Source organism: Semicossyphus pulcher, unplaced genomic scaffold, assembly GCF_022749685.1.
Source record: "Semicossyphus pulcher isolate SPU_LCO1_2020_fin unplaced genomic scaffold, fSemPul1.0.p SCAF_16, whole genome shotgun sequence".
NCBI classification, from domain to species: Eukaryota; Metazoa; Chordata; class Actinopteri; order Labriformes; family Labridae; genus Semicossyphus; species Semicossyphus pulcher.
In genome coordinates, this window is record NW_027211670.1 from 17,877,254 (window position 1) to 17,895,752 (window position 18,499).

The 18,499-nt window shown below is 41.9% G+C and overlaps 1 protein-coding gene across 1 annotated transcript; it reads left to right on the forward strand.

Moving 5' to 3' along the window:
- The first annotated feature begins 2,171 nt into the window (after positions 1-2,171).
- LOC138593798 (cadherin-related family member 1a) lies at positions 2,172-18,428 on the forward strand. The gene is made up of 17 exons (XM_069664883.1): positions 2,172-2,232; positions 2,643-2,738; positions 3,019-3,164; positions 3,248-3,298; positions 4,033-4,122; positions 4,253-4,339; positions 5,288-5,404; positions 7,588-7,731; positions 7,817-7,895; positions 7,979-8,079; positions 8,181-8,384; positions 8,893-9,045; positions 11,238-11,402; positions 11,913-11,980; positions 13,901-14,129; positions 14,896-15,150; positions 17,672-18,428. Exons 1-17 carry the CDS (start codon positions 2,172-2,174, stop codon positions 18,212-18,214), a joined length of 2,589 nt encoding a protein of 862 aa, XP_069520984.1. The 3' UTR covers positions 18,215-18,428.
- Positions 18,429-18,499: the final 71 nt, after the last annotated feature.

Sequence of the window (18,499 nt, forward strand, 5' to 3'; positions counted from 1 at the left end):
TGCCAAAACTATTTACATTCTCATCAGTATGTGTCCTGTTTAGTGCTAATTAGCAATTGTTAGCATGCTAAGAGACATATTTATTCATATATTTGAGTCAAGTATGCAATTACAAAGTTATCCACAAAGCTACAGAAGCCTACATATTTATGCGTACACAGTTAATTAAATACATTTAGAAGTTTTAATATATTCATGGGCATAAGTTAAAATCTGCTAGGCTGCCCTGTAAGATCCTACAAAACTAAGGTGGAGTCAACTATCCCATATCCACAGTTTAAACAACCAGTTACCAGTTACGATTACTAACTGTATCAGGATCCATTTTTCAAGTAACCTTCTCAACCATGAACATGGTAAATATTAAACCTGCTTAACATTAGATTGTTAGCATGCTAATAGCAGCATTTAGCTCAAGACACCGCTGTGCTGCACATGTTGCTAGCATGGCCGTAGACTCTTAAACCCTTCTTACTCTGCCAGTTTAAGGTGGGATTACACCTCTGTTCTGTCTTCTATGTGAAATGCACGGAGGCGGGATTTTGGGGCAAAGTCGTTCTGCCTCTGAGCCGGCGTCAGAGGTTGTAACAGAGGAGAAATGGCGTCTGTGTAAGCAGCGGAGCCAGCAGGGCGGAACAACAGCTCAGTGTGCTCGCGCACGTTTTGCTTCCCCAATGCCGGAACGCTATTTAGAAACACACACTGGGGTGGCTTTACGCCGGCGTTGCTTAGTCCAATGCAGAACGTCAAAGCCTGCATGACAGCGGAAATGCAGTGTTACAAGGGCTTTAGTCTTGTTGTACTTTAAACCTACTTACTACGGATAGTAAAATTCTTTAGAATATATTAGTGTTACGTTTTAGTATATTTAACAGTACTTAGCTTGAGTATTTCTCAGTGCCACTATACACTTCATGCAATTGAAAAACACAAACTGTTATAGATGTTAGCATAAATTAGCTACCTAGCTAGCAAATGCAGAGGTTACCTGTGTTTATGTGGCCATTCTCCCTCTGACTGACCTCAAAAGACCTCAAAACAAATTCCATGTCTTCATTTTAGTCTTCCAGTCTCTCATCCTCTGAACGTCTTTGTGAAGCAGTTTCATTAAACAGCAACTGAAACATATCTAAGGGCCCAAGTGAAACTACTCCTTTTTCCTTTTCTTAAATCAAATCTGCTGTTTATTTCTGTGTCTGTATTTCCGAACTAGAGCACGCAGCTTTGGTTTTGACCTTCCTAATCTGCAAGTGATTCATACCAGGCGGATTTCTTGCATGGTAAGACAGTGCTTAGTGGCAAAAATCTTCTAGAACATGACATACTTACATTAAGCTGAACTAAAAATATAAAGTAATCTTGCAGCCCCCAAAAAATTCAAACAACGCTGACCGACAATATCGTATTTTATTTTTATACTATCATTTGTATTACACTGTACTATTTGCTATTGTTTTGTTTGTGTTGCGTGCCTCACGTCTCAAGGCGTAGTGATTGACAGGTCACCGGGTTTCCTAGGGATAGAGGACTGCGGAGGCTAAAGAAAGCCTCTTGGCTGTATTTGCAGGTAAGATCCACGAGTGCAGCTCAGGTTTACATCGCTGCCAACAGATGCTAAGGCCAGTGGGACATGCTACATGTGACTAATGTTTTTTTTTACAAACATCCTTTAAAATAAAAGAAAGAAGAGGCAAATGTGAGAGAAGCACATGACATACAGTATGTTTGTGAGAGGTTTCCAGTTGTTGTAAACTCAGCTTAAAAATTATGTGGAGCTAACAACAAAAAAAAGATGTTTTATTGATGTCTAAAACTCTACTGCAAAGCACAAGCCTCAGGAAGTATACTCTGTCACACAGTTTAAATTGTCCATGTAATTAACGCAGTTTACACACGTGTGCAGAGGTGATGATCACACCACATTGTGTTGATCCTGAACCCACTTCCCTCCTCGTGCAGTTTTTCCCGGAGAGATCGGAGTGATAGCAGCGTGGCAGAAGATGTCTGTGGAGGGAAGGGATGCGTCACTGGATTAGTGCCTGAGAATCTGTCCCAGCCTCTTCTTCCTCCTGAGCTGCTGAGACGCCACCAGAAGGGCAAGACACTCACTACTGGCTTTACCTCCACCAAGCCTTCCACATGAGCCAGCCAAGCCTTAGCTCCCCGCCAGGATGAAGAAAGAAAAGAAAACGCATGCTTTGCTGCTTCTCCTCCTGCTTCACTTTACCTCGGGTAGGGCTCTGCTTTTCTTTTTCATGTTGTTTGTTCCGTGTGGTTAAGACTTCTTGCCTCGCTCTTATCTGGTTAATCCTCTAACACTCAGAGGGCATGTCCATCTTAGAGTAGAGTCCTCACGCTGCCTGTAGTTCATATTTAAATGTGTGATTTTAATTTGTTCGTGTTGTGATAGAAACTTAAATTCAAATGGATTTATAATTACCTCCATTCTTCTCCTCCCTGCTGTCGGTCCCTGCCCTTTGTAGCAAGTGAGTGTAACAGTTATCACTTCATTAGATGACAATTTGTATTAGAAATAGAGCAAAATAAAGACAAACTGTGCTATAAATGTGACCATTTTTAAGGTTTTGCAGCATATTGAGTAGTTATCATTAGTTAATAGTCTTCTTTGCTTTCTGCTAAAGGGAAAACAGACTACGCACCATATTTTTATGACAACGGACCCAGCAGTACAGATGGGAATATGGCCTTGTTCAGCATCTCTGAGGATACACCAGTTGGTAAGTCTCATCTTATTTCAATCATATACTATCTGGTTTCCAGTTGTTTAAATGCAATCATTGTACAATGATATTAACCACACTTGTACAGTGGCTACAGCTAATCAGTGTAATACCTCATGACGAGGATGTGTGAAGAAAACAACTCGGGTGTGGACTCATCTGACCGGATTATTAATCGTGCCATTATGGCTGAATGACACTGACAAACAAAACAAAGGCATTTTTACCTCCTTAAATACATCAGAAAGTAGTTTATATTGTCCTTTTCCCCACATAGGGACGCAGGTGTACATTCTGAATGGTACTGACCCAGAGGGAGACCCAGTGCGGTACGGTCTGACTTTTGAAAAGGGCTCCCAAGAGTATTTAAGGGTGGAGCCCAAATCAGGGAACGTGACCCTGGTTCAAGAGCTCGATAGAGAGGTAAGAGACTGTTATTTTGCTGCTGTAAATCTGCCACCAGTGAGGCAGTGACACTTTGACACCTTTTTTTTTCTCTTTCGCAGAAACAAGATGAGATCTCAGCGCTCGTGAGCATCACGGACGGTCGCAATAAAGTAAGCGTTTACTCCTTATATGATAACGCTGGTGAAACCTTAATGTTGTTAATCTTAAATCCATTATTACAGTTGTGACTACACTCTCATTATTCTTGTGACTACAGGGTAAAAATAATGAGAGGGGAAAGAATCTGTGAAAAAGACCTCCTCCTACAAAATAAGAGCTGTGTGAACGTAAACAGCAGGACAATGTGTTATGCTTTCTGTCTGTGTTTGAGAGACTAATACATCCAAATATATAGAATGATCTTCTAATCACTTGCAGGTAATTAAGTCTCTGTCACGGTTATGGTAAAACAAAAAGGGAGGGGACCCAGATGCAGACAAATGATTTATTATTTAATAACTAAAAGGCAACAAAGAAAGGCTTACTGTCCAAAAGGGGGCAGGCAAACAAAAGTCAAACAAAACAGGTAACAAATAATCCCAATGAAAACACATGAGAAGGTTACACACACTGGGAGCCACAAGGAAAAACCAAAAGAGACGGAGAGGACGTAAGACGCATGACAAACGACTAGCTGACAATGAGACAGGGGAGCACAGAGACTAAATAAACTTAGGAGGTGAGGCTAATCAGACACAGGTGAGACATTCAAGAGGCAGGAAGTGCATCAACACGAGAGACAAGGTGACAAAGTAAAACAGGAAATGATAGTCTGACAGTCTCTCTGAAAAAGGAATACATTCCAGTTGGTGCAGTTGTTTCTATTTACGCTTGTGTCTTTCAGGTGATCGAGAACGTGAGAATCTTTGTCACTGATGCCAATGATGAACCACCTGAGTTTCAAAACCTGCCTTTCATCATCAACATCCCAGAGGTAAAGTACGCTGAACAAAGACAACAAATCATTACACCACAAACCCACCGCTAATCTGCTGATTGAGTATAATATATAATTGAGAATAAAATGGATTTTAGGGTTATAAAATCCCTTTTCTCTTCACTAGGACACCGTTCCTGGGAGTAGCATCTACAGAGTCCAAGCAGCAGATAAAGACATGGGCTCAGGAGGCAGCGTCTCATATTCTCTGCAGGTACAGCTTTCGATGTTACGCAGATGATGCACTGATGTGACCGTGAAAACTCTAAAGCTCCGTCCGGGTAGAGAATATGTTGTATATGTAAATTAAAACAAGATTGACAAAGGTTTTTCTTCTATTTTTGCTCAGGTTTGTGGAGTGTTGCTTGATCAAACTTGTGATACAACCACATCCACTTATTTCATGCTTTTATTTTGACGTGCTCAGCCTACTGCTTCTGTATTTACTCACTCAGGCTCTTACAGTGCCACGTGCCGAGGAAAGTGTGCTATAGTAAGCAGGGCTAAAATAGTTAATGCTATTTTAGCCCTGCTTGCGCATGGCCTCCAGTTGAATTCAAAGTTGATTGTGAGATTTGACTAATCACACGTCGAGCTGTTAATAGCCTTGCTTCAGCCTACATCTTCAGACCTCTTTACCCTGACAAGCCTGCCAAGCTTATCCCCTCAGCTCTCAAAACCTGACTTCAAAGCACGAGCAAGCCTCTTCTTTTCTCTTATGTTTTTATCTTTGTTCGATTCAATTTCCACTTGGTAATCCAGTCAAAAAACGCATCATTTTAATGAGCATGACTGCCCGGTTGTTATCCACGGAGTGATACTGTAAACGGTCTGGTTTGGCCAGAGGTCGAGCTGGAATCACGAGAGCTGTGCCTGCCATGTGGAGGGGGAAAAGGGCATCCGAGTGATGGGGCAGTGTGCGGAGGGAAAGATTAATCTGGTACCAGAGAGCAGTCTGGAAATGGTGTTACTTTAGTGGATTAAATTTCAATTACATTTGAGCAAGGCACTGAAGGCTTAATAAGGGCTTAGGTTTGGTCCGGGCCAACAGCTGACAGCACATTAGATGTTGCTGTTTGTGTTTCAACTGTGAGACACAAACGATGCTAAAGGAAGTGTGTAGAAAAAACTCTGCTAACTGTGTGGTTTTGTGCTTTCTCAGAACTCACCGATCGCCAAGTTTACCATCGATGGGCACAGCGGGATCCTCAGAGTCAAACCTGGGGAGACTTTGGACTACGAGACCACGCCCACGCACTTTGTGACAGTGGTTGCGAAGGTGAGAGGTCACTGCTGCCCCTTTGCCCTGAGTTTTGTCTTCCCAGGCGCCTTAAACACAACTGTTAGCATCTCAGATTGCAAGTTCTCGTTTGCCATGTATGCTGTACTTTATATAAATCCTTCCATACAGAGAGCAACACCTGAACCATTATTCATGAACGATTTTGCACTTGTAAGAGCGTGACATTGTCTGGAAAGTGGCTGCCAAAGGTCATGAAAAGTTCAGTCATAGATAAGCTTTCTTAACACAGACGCTATGCTAATTTTCCGCAGTCTCTGCAGGCTAAAGTGAGAAAACTGAGAGTGTGGTGAAGTGTTGACAGTGTTGCTCCCACTGTGAGTAACCTGAAGTGTAATCTCTCTGGCTGTTTTTCTACCCTCAGCTGTACGTGTCTGTCGTCTTGCATACGGCACGTAGAGCTTCTTAAGAGCCTTATTTCTGTTAAAAAAAAAATACAAATCACATAGTGAGACTTTAAACGATGGTGCAACCAGGTCAAAATACAGATTTTGACAAGCTAAGTGTGGATTAAGAGGTTTACAACCCAGTTTTAAGCAGACATCTAACCAATAAGGCCTAATCTTATTTAACCCTGCTTCATTTTCAAATGTTTGATGCTCACAATAAACTTGATTTAATTTCATTTTGCTGTACTTTTTAGAAACAGCAATCAAACCGATTCAACCATTTTAAGCTGGGTTAATTCTGACAGCGGGAGGCGTCTAATCACAGTATTTCAGTTGGGTCAAATTAGGGCTGCACAATTATAGCCAGACTGATAATCACAATTGTTTTGATTAATATAGAGATCACGATTATTTATTTATTTTAGGGACAACAGTTTTTATGTATGTTCACATGAACAAAGCAACACTCTTAGTTCAGTTTTGTGCATCACTTGCCCTAAACCCGAAATACCTACACAACCGATGACGAGCCGTTATTGGGGACCAGTGTTTTGGTTTAAAGGAGAAGTCCAGTATTTTTTTACCTGCGCCCTATTTTTTTTTACAAATTTGGGTGTCGTCATGACTCATAGGAACAAAAACTTTTGGAATCGCTCCAGTAGATGTCCTCCGCCATAGCCGCGATACGGCTGCAATGGCTGCAACATAATCCCCTGGGGCAATTGTGCCACTAAAAGTGTTTGTCTTTGCCACTGACAGGCTCAGATTGTTCCAGGTGTCTGACAACATTACGGAAACGATCCCTGCAAAGATCGACTTTTGTTTAAAGAGTAAGATCCTTTTTTGTGTAACCAGAAACAGAAGTCTCGCTCAGAAATCTTGCAGGTAGTGAGATTGATTGCATGATATTTGAGTATACGGACGAAGAGCTCATAGAAATTGAAGAGAGAATGAGAATAGAGAGAGAGAGAGAGAGGAGGGCAACAGGCAGAGAAGGGTAAAACAAATACACTAACCTACGCTTTTTGTACACCAACATAACAATCCCTACCAAATTGTCATCTGGAGAAACAATACTTTGATCGGGCGCAGGGCATTATGTTGCAGCCATTGCAGCCGTATCACGGCTATAGCGGAGGCCATCTACTGGACCGATTCCAAAAGATTTTGTTCCTATAAGTCATGTCGACACACAAATTTGGAGAAAAAGAGCCCAGGTTTAAAAATACTGAACTTCTCCTTTAAGGAGTGACTTGCGCAGCGTTCAAAACCCAACTGAGTGTCAGTACATGACACGTTTGCACAAACAACACATCAAAGACCCAACAGGTATATTTTGAAAGGCATTCACAAGGACAGCTAAGTGCTTTCAACATCTCCTGTAACTACGGCAACCACAGACGCATTCAGCTGAAAGTCCCCAGTTAACACGGTCACTCGTTGAACTGAAATTCCGATCCCTGTTGTTTACTCTTCCACTCTAAGCTGCCTCTGCAAGGTAGACGCTCAAGACATGACATGCCAGCTCCCCCAAAAGTGAGGCCAAAACCTCTCCATCGCCCCCTGGGGGAGTGGCTGTTAGATTAGGGAGCACCTGATTTCATACGCAGGAGAGTTTTCTACAGGCAGAGCATTTTAAACGTCAATGTCGTCGTAGAATAAAATGTCCTTTACAGACTGTTAAATCATGCAGTAGTTTAACACGACTAAAAGTGTAAACCAAAGTGTACACATCTTTAACTCCTCCTTCCGCCTCACTATTTATTTCCTCAGGATGGAGGCGGAAAGTACAAGGGGAAGCACCAGGTGATGACCTCCACCGCCACCATAACAATCAATGTAAGCGATACCCAAGACATGCCTCCGTCCTTCATAGGAACTCCTTACTTCGGCTACGTCTACGAAGTCTCACTTCCTGTAAGTCTTCCTCTTATTCTTTACACACCAAGGATAGCACATGTGGTAAATGTGTATAAGATAAAGTTTGTTTGGTTTCTTCCAGGGTTCTGAGATATTCACTGTTTACGCTAAAGATGGAGATCAAGGGAATCCCAACCTGATACATTACTCCATCATGAACGGTAAGAGCAGTACATCGAGAAGTTACTTCCAAAAAGATCTTTTTTATGCTTCTTACAGAAACATTCGTTTTATCACCTTTCAGGTAGTGATGGTGTCTTTGACATAAACAGCACCAGTGGATGCATCACCCTGTCAACTTATCCATCCATGCTGAACAACGAACTCTATGAAATCAAAGTCAAGGTAATCATCATCATTCATCCTTCTAATTATTCCTCCTGGATTACAGCCACGCCCTATAAATCCATCCTGCTGTTCCCTGTGTCCTGTACCTTTAACCCCAGGCGTCTGAGTTAGGACCAAACGATCGGCTGCTGGACTACGACATCACCACGGTAACGGTCCGGGTGGTGGATCTCAACAACCATCCTCCGACCTTTTACGGAGAGAACGGACCACAGAGCAAGTTCGAGGTCACCATGTACGAGCATCCTCCTGCAGGGGAGATCCTGCGAGGCTTTAAGATCACCGTCAATGACTCTGATCAGGTATACTCATTCCTATTTTACTTGTTGACCTCTTTGCATCCTTTGATTCCCTCCTCGGGGTTTATTGGTCTGTTTGAGCTAGCGTTACTTAAACTAACATTCAATTATCAAGATATTCAGGCCTACAGTTATTTGCTGTTTGCTGTCGATAGTTGCGTCAGAAGCTGGGGCTCTAATTACCAAAATCAGAGTGTTTTCAGAGTTGATGTTGAGTTTGATCCTCTGCTGAGGGATTCACTAATACCTCTGGGTACAATGTTGCATAAATATCTGCCAGCAAAGTATGTGCAGTTATGCAACATTATTAAAAACCTTCTCTAAAATCTGCTCATTAATACAAGATAAAATGTTCCTCCATCGTGCCGCAATGACTCATGAAACATTGTTCTTTTTGTTTGTAAATCCACGAGTCTGATGGCTCTTCAGTTGTCTTGTGTTTCTTCTGGGCCGCTACGTTTCTTTTTAACTTAACTAATACGACTTTTCTTTGTTCTACTTTTCTTCACAGGGAGCGAACGCTAAATTTAAACTGAGACTCGTGGGGCCGAGCCGAGTGCTGCGAGTTGTCCCCCAGACGGTCCTCAACGAAGCGCAGGTGACCATCATTGTGGAAGACACATCAGGCATCGACTATGAAAAAGGAGCAACACTTTCATACAAGGTTAATCTCCATAATTCACTTAGATATTCATTAGTATTATTATAAAATGGCATAAAGATTTAATCTCGGGTTGCAATCTTTACATTTTCAAAATCCTATGTCCAAGATGGCGTCTTAAAACTGCATCTTTTCTCTGCACAGAACCTAAAGATGTTCAGTTTACAGTGATATAAGTTGATAATAAGATCTCGGTTTTGTTCTCTTTGGCGTCTATAATGGTGATAATCGGTAATTGCAGGAGTACACTTCCCAATTTAACCAGATGTCCATGGTTGGCTCCGGTTGTAACTCTTGATTTTCCTGGCTGACGGTCGCTTTCCTTTTTAGACTGTTTGCCTTCATCTGAGCGTCGAGTTTGTTTCTTTTTCTTTGGATTTTCACTTATTTTTGAAGTTGTATCTGTAGTCATCGATCTTTTCTTTGTTTGTTCAGCCATAGTAGATTACTGTTTACTCGCAACAACCCGCTTAGCTCCGCCTACCCTCTCTGGCAGACCAACCACTGCTGGGTGATGGAAAACACGCCTCTAACTGGGCGCAGCAGACACTCAGTCTGTAAAACTGAAATACAGGACATTTGGTGTAGCTATTTATGATCCTTTGGACCTTCCTGGATCCGTCTAGCACCATGGTCAGTTCAAATCTAAAAATCTACCTTTTGATCAAACACTGTCAAACTACTGATACTCCCATGAGCCTTAGCTGTGGTGCTACATTGCAACATGCTAACTCTAACTGATATCCAGAATTTAATGATAAAAAAATGATTAATCTCACAAATTTCGAGTTAAAAACGACACATTTTTAGACTTAAAGAAGGGAAATGAAATATACACTGTATGTTGGTTGCACATTTTAACATCTATTTGTTTCGTCTACAATGATAGTACATGCTCACAGAGCTGCTGGTGTGGCTGCAGACTCTCAGGGCCATATGCTGCTCAGCACAGCGGAGCCAACAGCACGAAGCTGACTGTTATTGCTAATATGCAACTGACAGGTGGTCATTTTCATGCCCAGCTCCATGTTGTGTTAGCAGGAAATGTTCTTGTGTTATTGGACTTGTTGGTCTTAAAATTGTTCAGGCACATTGTTGGAACATTGACCAACACAAACATGGACTAAAGACTATAGTGTAGTATTTCCCTGCTATTTAAATGGTGCGATGTTTAGATTGTAAGAAGTGCTAACACAGGCACCACTCTGCACTGTGCTGGCGTGCTGGTGATGCCATTAATCGAGGACACACTCACCACTACGTCCTCTCAAGCAGGCTTGACCTCAGGGAGCTTTAGTGGATTCCCCCTGCTCCAGAGATAGTCTGCCTGCACACTTTCACTACGCACACAAGCAGCTCCGATTCCTCAGCAGAAAACTGTTTGCTTCTACAGCTTGCTGAATCCGACATTTAGTGTGACGTTTCCCCAGAAACAAAACAAGGTCGGGGTTGCAGTTTGGGAAACACTGTCCCAAAAGGGTCAAAGCAAAAATGGGCTGTTTGGGTTTTTAAAAGGTAGCGGTGGGAATAAAACTCCCCACAGCCGCTCAGTGATTCTATCAGACTGATAGACGAACGAAAGAATTGGACCCAAAACAAAGGAGAAGTGGAAAGTCACTGGAAAGAGGGGTAACCCCAGGTGGTGGAATGAGTTACCAAACTCCATTCAGGTGTAGATTATGCTGACTAGGATTTTCATAATGATGATGATGACTATAGTGACCTTGTTGATGTTGCTGTTGATGATTATTATTATTAAAAAACATTTTTTAAAACGCCCTATACACGGCCTCTCGGCACCAGTGTACGGTCGCACTTGAAGCTGTTTGTTGGCTCTTACTGACTTCGTTCCCTCCCGTCTTGATCGTTGCTGGTGTTGTATTAACTCTCTTGTCGCTTTGGACAAAAGCGTCTGCTAAATGAAAATTTAATTTTAATTCACTATCTATCTATGAGGTAACACAATGTTGGTTGAGCCCACTGATGAAGGCCTTTGCATTTGCGGTATTATGGACTGGCTGTCTGTGGCGACATTCGCACACCTGCCTTAAACGACCTCGCATCATGCACTTTAGACCATGCACTATAGAGGACGTGAATAATGCTTGTAGTCTTTTATGTAATTAAACTCATTGATTGATTGGACAAAAATTCTGTCCTGATTTGATCCCATCTTTCACACGTCTCTCTTGCAGCTGCTGGCGGTGGAGATCGACACCCCCGAGAGGTTCAGCGCGACGGCCGACATCGTGATCAACCTGCTGGACACGAACGACAACATCCCCAAGTTCACTTCAGAGTATTACATCGCCAGGGTCCCTGAGAACTCCCCCGGTGGCTCCAGCGTCGTGTCTGTAACGGTGAGTCGATAGAGATTAAACTCTCTGCTTTAACGCCAACCGAAGAGATTATATAATCCATCAATCCTGCAATAAATTCACATCACTCTGTGCAGGTCATTACATGAAAGAAGGTCGTCCCCTGTATAAGCTCAGCGCTCCCTGGCTTTGTTTTTGCTGAACTTACTTATGAAACTCGTGTGAAATTCTGGCGTATGTTTAGAAATATTGTCTCCTCCATTGTACTGCATGCATCCTGCAACCAGGCGTTATTTCCAGGCTTTGCGGTGTAGAGTAAAAAGCTTAGTTTTGCCCCAAGGTTAATCACGCTGGCCTACACGCTCATCACCACAGGAGGAGACTTACAGCCCGCCCCACCCACCGCACATGAGCTTAAGACCCTCACCACTGAAAATCATATAAACGGATCACCTTCAGTCACCTTGGATGAGTTTAGTGTCACATTGCTAAAGTGTAGATTGATTGTATGTGCTATATTTAGCCTCTAATCTCTGTCCTGTTTTGTTCCAGGCAAATGATCCAGATTCAGGGCCTTGGGGTGAAGTCAAATACACGATTTATGGATCAGGATCAGATTTGTGAGTAAAAACCTTTCACTCCTGCCAGTTTGGGTTTGGTCTGATCAGATCCTTAACTCTTACATTCCCACAAAACTAATCTCACAGACCCAAGAAGCGGTTTGTATGTGTACAAGTCTGCTCGGGATGTTAGACAAACTTGCCCAGCAGGACACCAGTCTTAATTAATCTTTTGTCTCTTTGATGGAAGCGGCAAGCAGGAAACCAGTTTGATTGGCCCCTCTGCTGCACAAACAGCTCGCTCTAAAATGGCTGCAAGATGCTGGCTAATCTCCTAATTGGATTGGAGGGTTAAAAATAGACAGCCTGGCCCGTCTCACATAGGGAGAGCCAATTAACATGCAATGTGACAGCTGGAGCCACAGAAACGGCAGCTTTGAAAAGCAAGGCAGCGTGCAGCAAAGGAAAAGTGAGAATTTATGCTCCTCTCCCGGCAGCAACCTGAGTTAATTGTGTGAAAGTTATCAGTTATCAGCAACTTGTGATATTTCACAGTGGAAAACAAGACGGGAAATGTCAGTGAGCCTGCTGCTGGAAAAGAAAGCACTCAGAAAGCACAAACCAACGGCAGTGATGTAGAAACCTTTGGATTCAATTTGTATGTGTAAAATATTTGTGTGATAATCTTTGATGTTATTCTCTTGGCGGATGTTTTTGTTTGTTGAAATTGACACAATGTTGGTGAAAATTGGTGCAAAGGAGGGGAAGTGTCAGCAGGCATCGTTATTTTCCACAGGGTCTGTCTTAAATACTAAAAAGTCAAAGTCAGAAAATTTACACTCTAAAAAAACATAAAGACATTTAGGGGAAAAATTGGGGGGTGCTCATTAGGTTAACTGGTGACTCGTAGGTGTGAGCGTGAAAGGTTCACTGTGTTAAGTGAGCCAGTGGCTCTTTAGTAGCATGCTAACGCTAGCTATTGTTGTACCACAGTGATGCCAGCAAGCTAGCTAGCTGTTGGTGAGCTAACATTACCCAAACATGGCTACAGGGTTTAATGTAATCGATTTGAAAATGAGTAGCACGTCAAACACAGCCTAGTAATGCATGTCTGGCAACACGGCAAACACAAACAAAACTTACTATCATCAGTAGAGCTTTGAAAATGTAACGAGTCCTCCACCAGAGCGACCGTCACCGAGTTTAAAGCCCCGGTGAGTCGGCACGCCGGTCTGTCTGCTCGGCGAACTGCAGCTTGTCTCCTCTGCTTCACCTTTGTATCCATAACCTTCCTTGTTTTGTGTCGCTGAATGTAGAAAAACGGACACTCTTGTTTTGGTCTCTTTGGTCCCGCCCCTTGCCCCTGATGTCAGCGGGTCACGGCTCTAAGCCAGCAAAGAGTCGGGGCCACTCTGTAACCTGTTTTCCTGGCCGAGAGCCGGTTCTTACTCGGTCGAAACACTCAATTGAGCACCGGCTCCGAACCGGCCTTGAAACTGCCTCGGTGGAAAAGGAGTATGTGTCAGTCCTGTGAATGACTGGCAACCAGTCCAGGGCGTACCCCGCCTCTCGCCCAATGACAGCTGGGATAGACTGAAAAGTTATATAAACTTGGCCAGAAATCACGAACGCCTGTGTTGGTCCTGAGGGAGGAAACACACCAGTTACAAGAGGACAAGAAACAGACAAAGGAGGAAAAATATATTTTACTTGTCAACACAAGTAAACAAGAGTTTGTTTGTTCTGAATGTTATTAAGTCACCCAGATTAACTTTAGTATATTTTTCCAACAAGTACCCAGCGCTGACAAACAGAAATGTGCTTTTTTAAAGAACAAATAATGTGAGTCATGTAGAGCTTCACAGGATGTGGTGTGAATATCTCCTGTTCTGTGAACGAGGAGGCTAATATTAGAAGCTCCTCGTTTGTAGGGACGGCGAGTGTTTCTCTGGTAATCACTGTAACTGTGTGAACCTGCAGGTTTTCCATCAGCCCGTCGTCAGGCCTCATCTCCACGCAGCCCTGGACCAGCCTGGACGCAGAGATCAGGTCCAAATTCAACTTCTACGTCAAGGCTCAGGACTCGGAGGGGAAGTATAGCCTGGCTGAAGTCTTTGTCACCGTCCTCGACATAAACGACCACTCTCCAGCTTTTGATGAAGAACTTCTGGAAAAGACCATGATAATTGGTACACCGGTCAAAGTAGAGGTACATCATGGAAAACATTTCTCTCTTGTAGTAAAATTGAAATTTTAAACGGATAGATTAAAAAAAAATAGCTGTATAAGATCACACAGGCATTTAGAGAATATTGTACGGAGGTCTAAGACTGCCAAAATTAAAATCACATCACATGTTAAAAAAAAATTGCGTTTGTAATCTAATACTAAGTTTATAGATTAGACAATGAGTGATCACATGAATGTCGATATTTTGTTATTTTTTTTAAACATCTTATTAAAAGACAAAAACAAAAAACTTTTACCTTGGTATCTAAAGCCTGATGTGGCCTTTTGACCTCAGAGCTCCACAGACATGATAGTACATCACACACTTTAATCTGCAGATGATAATTGTCCCCAGTGAGTGAAATATTATTTATACTTGTGTTGAGTAACATTTGCTAATTTTTATCTTAATTACCAGTTTTTTTTTTTACTGTAATTGTGTATTTGTGATGTAAATATTTTTTTAAAAATGTGAAAAAATGTACTTTTCTGTGTATTCTATAAAATAAGTTGCCGTTATAGTAATTTGAAATGTAAACAATACAGACAAAATATTAACTCAAGTTGAAAAAAAATGCTTTCTTTGGCCTTTAAGGTGAAATATAAGTTCCCTTTATCTCCATGGCCACACCTTTAACAGCTTGTTTTGCCAATTACAGAGAAATATAACACTGTTTATTGAATACATTGACCTATAGTTTGCAGTCCAGTATTCATGTTGTTATTCTAACATTTTTCTTTTACAGGCAGTGGATGAAGACGCAGAGTCTCCAAACAACGTCATCGAGTACTCCATCATGAAGGCCGACCCTGAAAACGCCTTCGAAATAAACTCTGACACCGGCGAGATCCAGCTGAAGCCGTACATCAAGTCCATGGAGATTGTGCAAAACATCACCAAGCAGAAGGACTGCAAGTGGTCTCTGGTGGTCCAGGCCAGGGACAGAGGCTCTCCATCCTTCAGCACAACAGCCGTGGTCAACATCGACATCACCGAGGCGGTAAGACCTTCTCTTTGGAAGCATGACCGTAGTGCTTATGAGCTTTAGGCAGCATAAGCTGTAGAATCAAGCTGTTTAACATATGATAATAGGCATTGTTGTCATGCTATGCAGCTGCTAAATCAGCATCCTCGTTTCAGCACATCACATTTCATCTGCCTCACATTCTTTAAAGGATAATGCTGTCATTTTAATGCTTTCATTATTATCAGTAAGTCCCACAAAGAGACCTGAACTAAGGGTGAATTTATCCTGGATTTATTTGGACTATCATCCAAAAACTATTAAAGCTGCACAGACTACTTTCCTAGTTGTTATGACTTAGAAACAAAAGGCTGTTTGTAAACTGTTACATGTTTACACGTTCAGATCTTTATTTAAGAGTTGTTTGCTTTTTATTTTGAGTATTTTGTCTCGTTTTAGCTCTGTTTTGGTCTCCACCACCTCCTGAAAGAAAAAAAGGATTTTAAGATGATAGTTGGTCCTCTTTTTTCATGAACCAGTTGCCAACTTTATCTGTCTGTTATTATATGTGTTGTAACAGATTTTTCACTTTCCTGCTGCAGTAACATTAAATGTGGCTTATTAGCAAAACAATCAGCTAAAAGAAGCTAAAATGCTCAATAGAGCATAAGGCACACTTAAATGTTTATTGTCCATAATGTCAATTTTTTTTAGCAATGGTTAATATAAAATGTAGGAATGCTTCATGGATTAATTCTGAATGATTAATTCTTCTAATAAGAATACATTTTGGGTTGCCAGGTTTGACATAAGCTCCTGAAAACCTGCTTTTAAATGTGTTTTTTTTCCAAATTGAGTACAGTCTAGTCCTGACCTACTTTGCTCTTTTAATAGTCATGGTGTTATAAATGTTAATAGGTCATTATTGAGTGTTAATAATCCATAAATTCTGCAATCATATATGTTAATAAGGGATTTTTCACAACTTGGCAACTCATTATATAATTCTATTTTTAAATACAAAGTTTTTTTCAATAGTTAATAAATGATTTACAAATGATTTTTAGTTGCCTGAGTGCCTTTGTGTAGTTGGCCAGTTTGATCACGTCACTGGCTACGACCAAACTCAATCTTATTAACATGTACAACTGCAGAACTTATTGATTACAAAACTGATTAATGACCTATTAACATTTAAAGCTGAAAACTTTGACCATTTAAAGAGCACAGTTGGTCAGGGCTTGGTCATACCCGATTTGGTAAAAAATGTACGTACGTCATTTAAAAGCAGGTTTTTGGGAGCTTTATTTCGCAACCTGGCAACCCAAAAAATGTCTTATTATTGCTCATGATTTATCTATGAAGCATTAGTAAATGATTTATTAACCATTGAAAACAAACATTGATTAAAACTTACAAACATAAGAAAATTAATTTAGCACTAAAACGCAGCTACTCCCCAAAGATCCTTTTTACTGGCTGTAAGAAGAACAAATTAATTCTGTTTTTGTCTCTTCCATAAATGTTAGCATATAAATATGAAATGTAAAAAAACAGCAGCATTATCCTTTGAAGTTTTCAGTCATTAACATTGAACCATGTTTCTCTCATTGCGTGTTCACCATGTATTCATTCCTTCGCTCCACATGATGAGATGACTCCATGTCTTTGGTGTTGTTTGTTGTGTATCGTGCATTTCAGGTCAAAGGTCGAATTATTTCATACTTCATGGGCCTCAGCAAGCGTCCGATGACTGTTTTGGGAATTTTTCTCAGCATTGCCGCTACCCTCATTTTACTAACAATCTGCATATCCACAATCCTGTACTGTAACGCAGTGAAAAAGTCCCGGATCAACCCTGAGAGTAACTATATCAAAGTGGTCCGCAGACTGAAATGAGGAAAATTTGACACCTGAACTTCCTTTTTTACTGGTTAGCTTTTGTGTGTGAAAGAGTCCTGGAGCACATTTAAGAAAAACATAACATTTAATAAAAGTTTTTTTCTATTTTCTTCTTCATGTCTGGAAAATGATTGTAAATGCCATATTTGATCACAAAACAACGCTTGTATTTTTACGTTAGCAAAAACCTGTCTTTGATAATCCTAAATACTTCTTGTCACAGAGCATGACTCAGACTGTTTGGCTGTGAAAGAGACAAAGACGGAGCCTTTTATGTTGAATGTAATCCTCATTCATCTCCGCCCTTCTCACACAAACATCCACCTCACTCTATTTTGACCTCATGAACCATCATCATTCTCATTTATCCCACGCCAAAGACAAACCCTAATGCAGCGCACTGCCAGACGCATTCCCAACAACTAGCGCCGTGTGTAGCTCTTAGCTTTGCCTCAGCGATCTTGTATAAGTGGACGGGTGACTGAGTGTGTGTGTGGAAGTGTCCCTTGTTGGTAGACATGTTGTTTGGGCCTCCTCTGTCAGTGCTTTGCGCCTCCATCTCTCACGCTTGCATGCTTCAGACACAAGCTGCGCTAACGCTCTGATTCAGTCCCTCGGACTTGATTTAAACTTTTTTATTTGTGCTCTTTTACAGACTCCTCTCAAGGGGCCTATGGCGGCCTTTTTATTGAAAAGTAGGGACAATCCTATGAAGGCTCTAGGCATGGTGGTAGTTATTGTTAGCTTACTGGTAGGGATGACTGTGTTGATCTCTACGGCTTTGTACATGCGCAACTCAAAGTCGAACCGGATCATGCCGGTGCGTCGCATCATTAAGAGGCGACCCAGGGAGCAGCAGCCCTGGCCCTTCAAGATGCCCGTTATCAGATTCAGCAACCCCGCGGATAAGTTCCTCATCAATGACGCAGAGAGCACCCTGCAGCGGGACACCTGCAGCCCCCGGACAAGGCCTCCGCCCCCGAGCGCCCCCTGTCTCCCCCCTCCTCCCCCATCCAACTCTCGTCCTAGCGAGAGGCCCCGGGCGGTCCCGACGATATCGGGTGCTCTGGCCTCCAAAGGCTCCAAGAAAGCGAAATGTGGTCGCCGCAAAGATGGAAACGTGAGCTCGGCTTTGGTGTCGGAGCTGAAAATGAGGCTGGAGCAGAAAATCCACGAGAGCAACAAAGGTTATTATTAACTCTGTGACACAAACGTCTTGTTTAAGGGTCCCTGGTTGAAACTTCCAAGGTCACGGTGATCTAGAAGGGTGGGCTTGCCTTTGTATTACTCATGGGCAGAGGGTTTAAAGGTCACCACAGGGATGGTTACAGATATTCTCAGTGCGTTGCATAAGTATTAACCCCCTGAATGTTTCCATATGATGTCATGTTACAAATACAAATTTAAATGGATTTTATAAGCGTTGTATGTACTGGACTCTAATCCAAAAGGCAACTGGTCTTTGCTGAAGTTCTTGAAGACG

Excerpts from the sequence above, each read along its gene's own strand:
- LOC138593798 (XM_069664883.1), top strand. The coding sequence starts at position 2,172 with ATGAAGAAAGAAAAGAAAACGCATGCTTTGCTGCTTCTCCTCCTGCTT. Across the intron at positions 4,340-5,287 it reads GCGTCTCATATTCTCTGCAG|AACTCACCGATCGCCAAGTT; the intron begins GTACAGCTTTCG and ends GTGCTTTCTCAG. Across the intron at positions 15,151-17,671 it reads ACATCGACATCACCGAGGCG|ACTCCTCTCAAGGGGCCTAT; the intron begins GTAAGACCTTCT and ends GCTCTTTTACAG.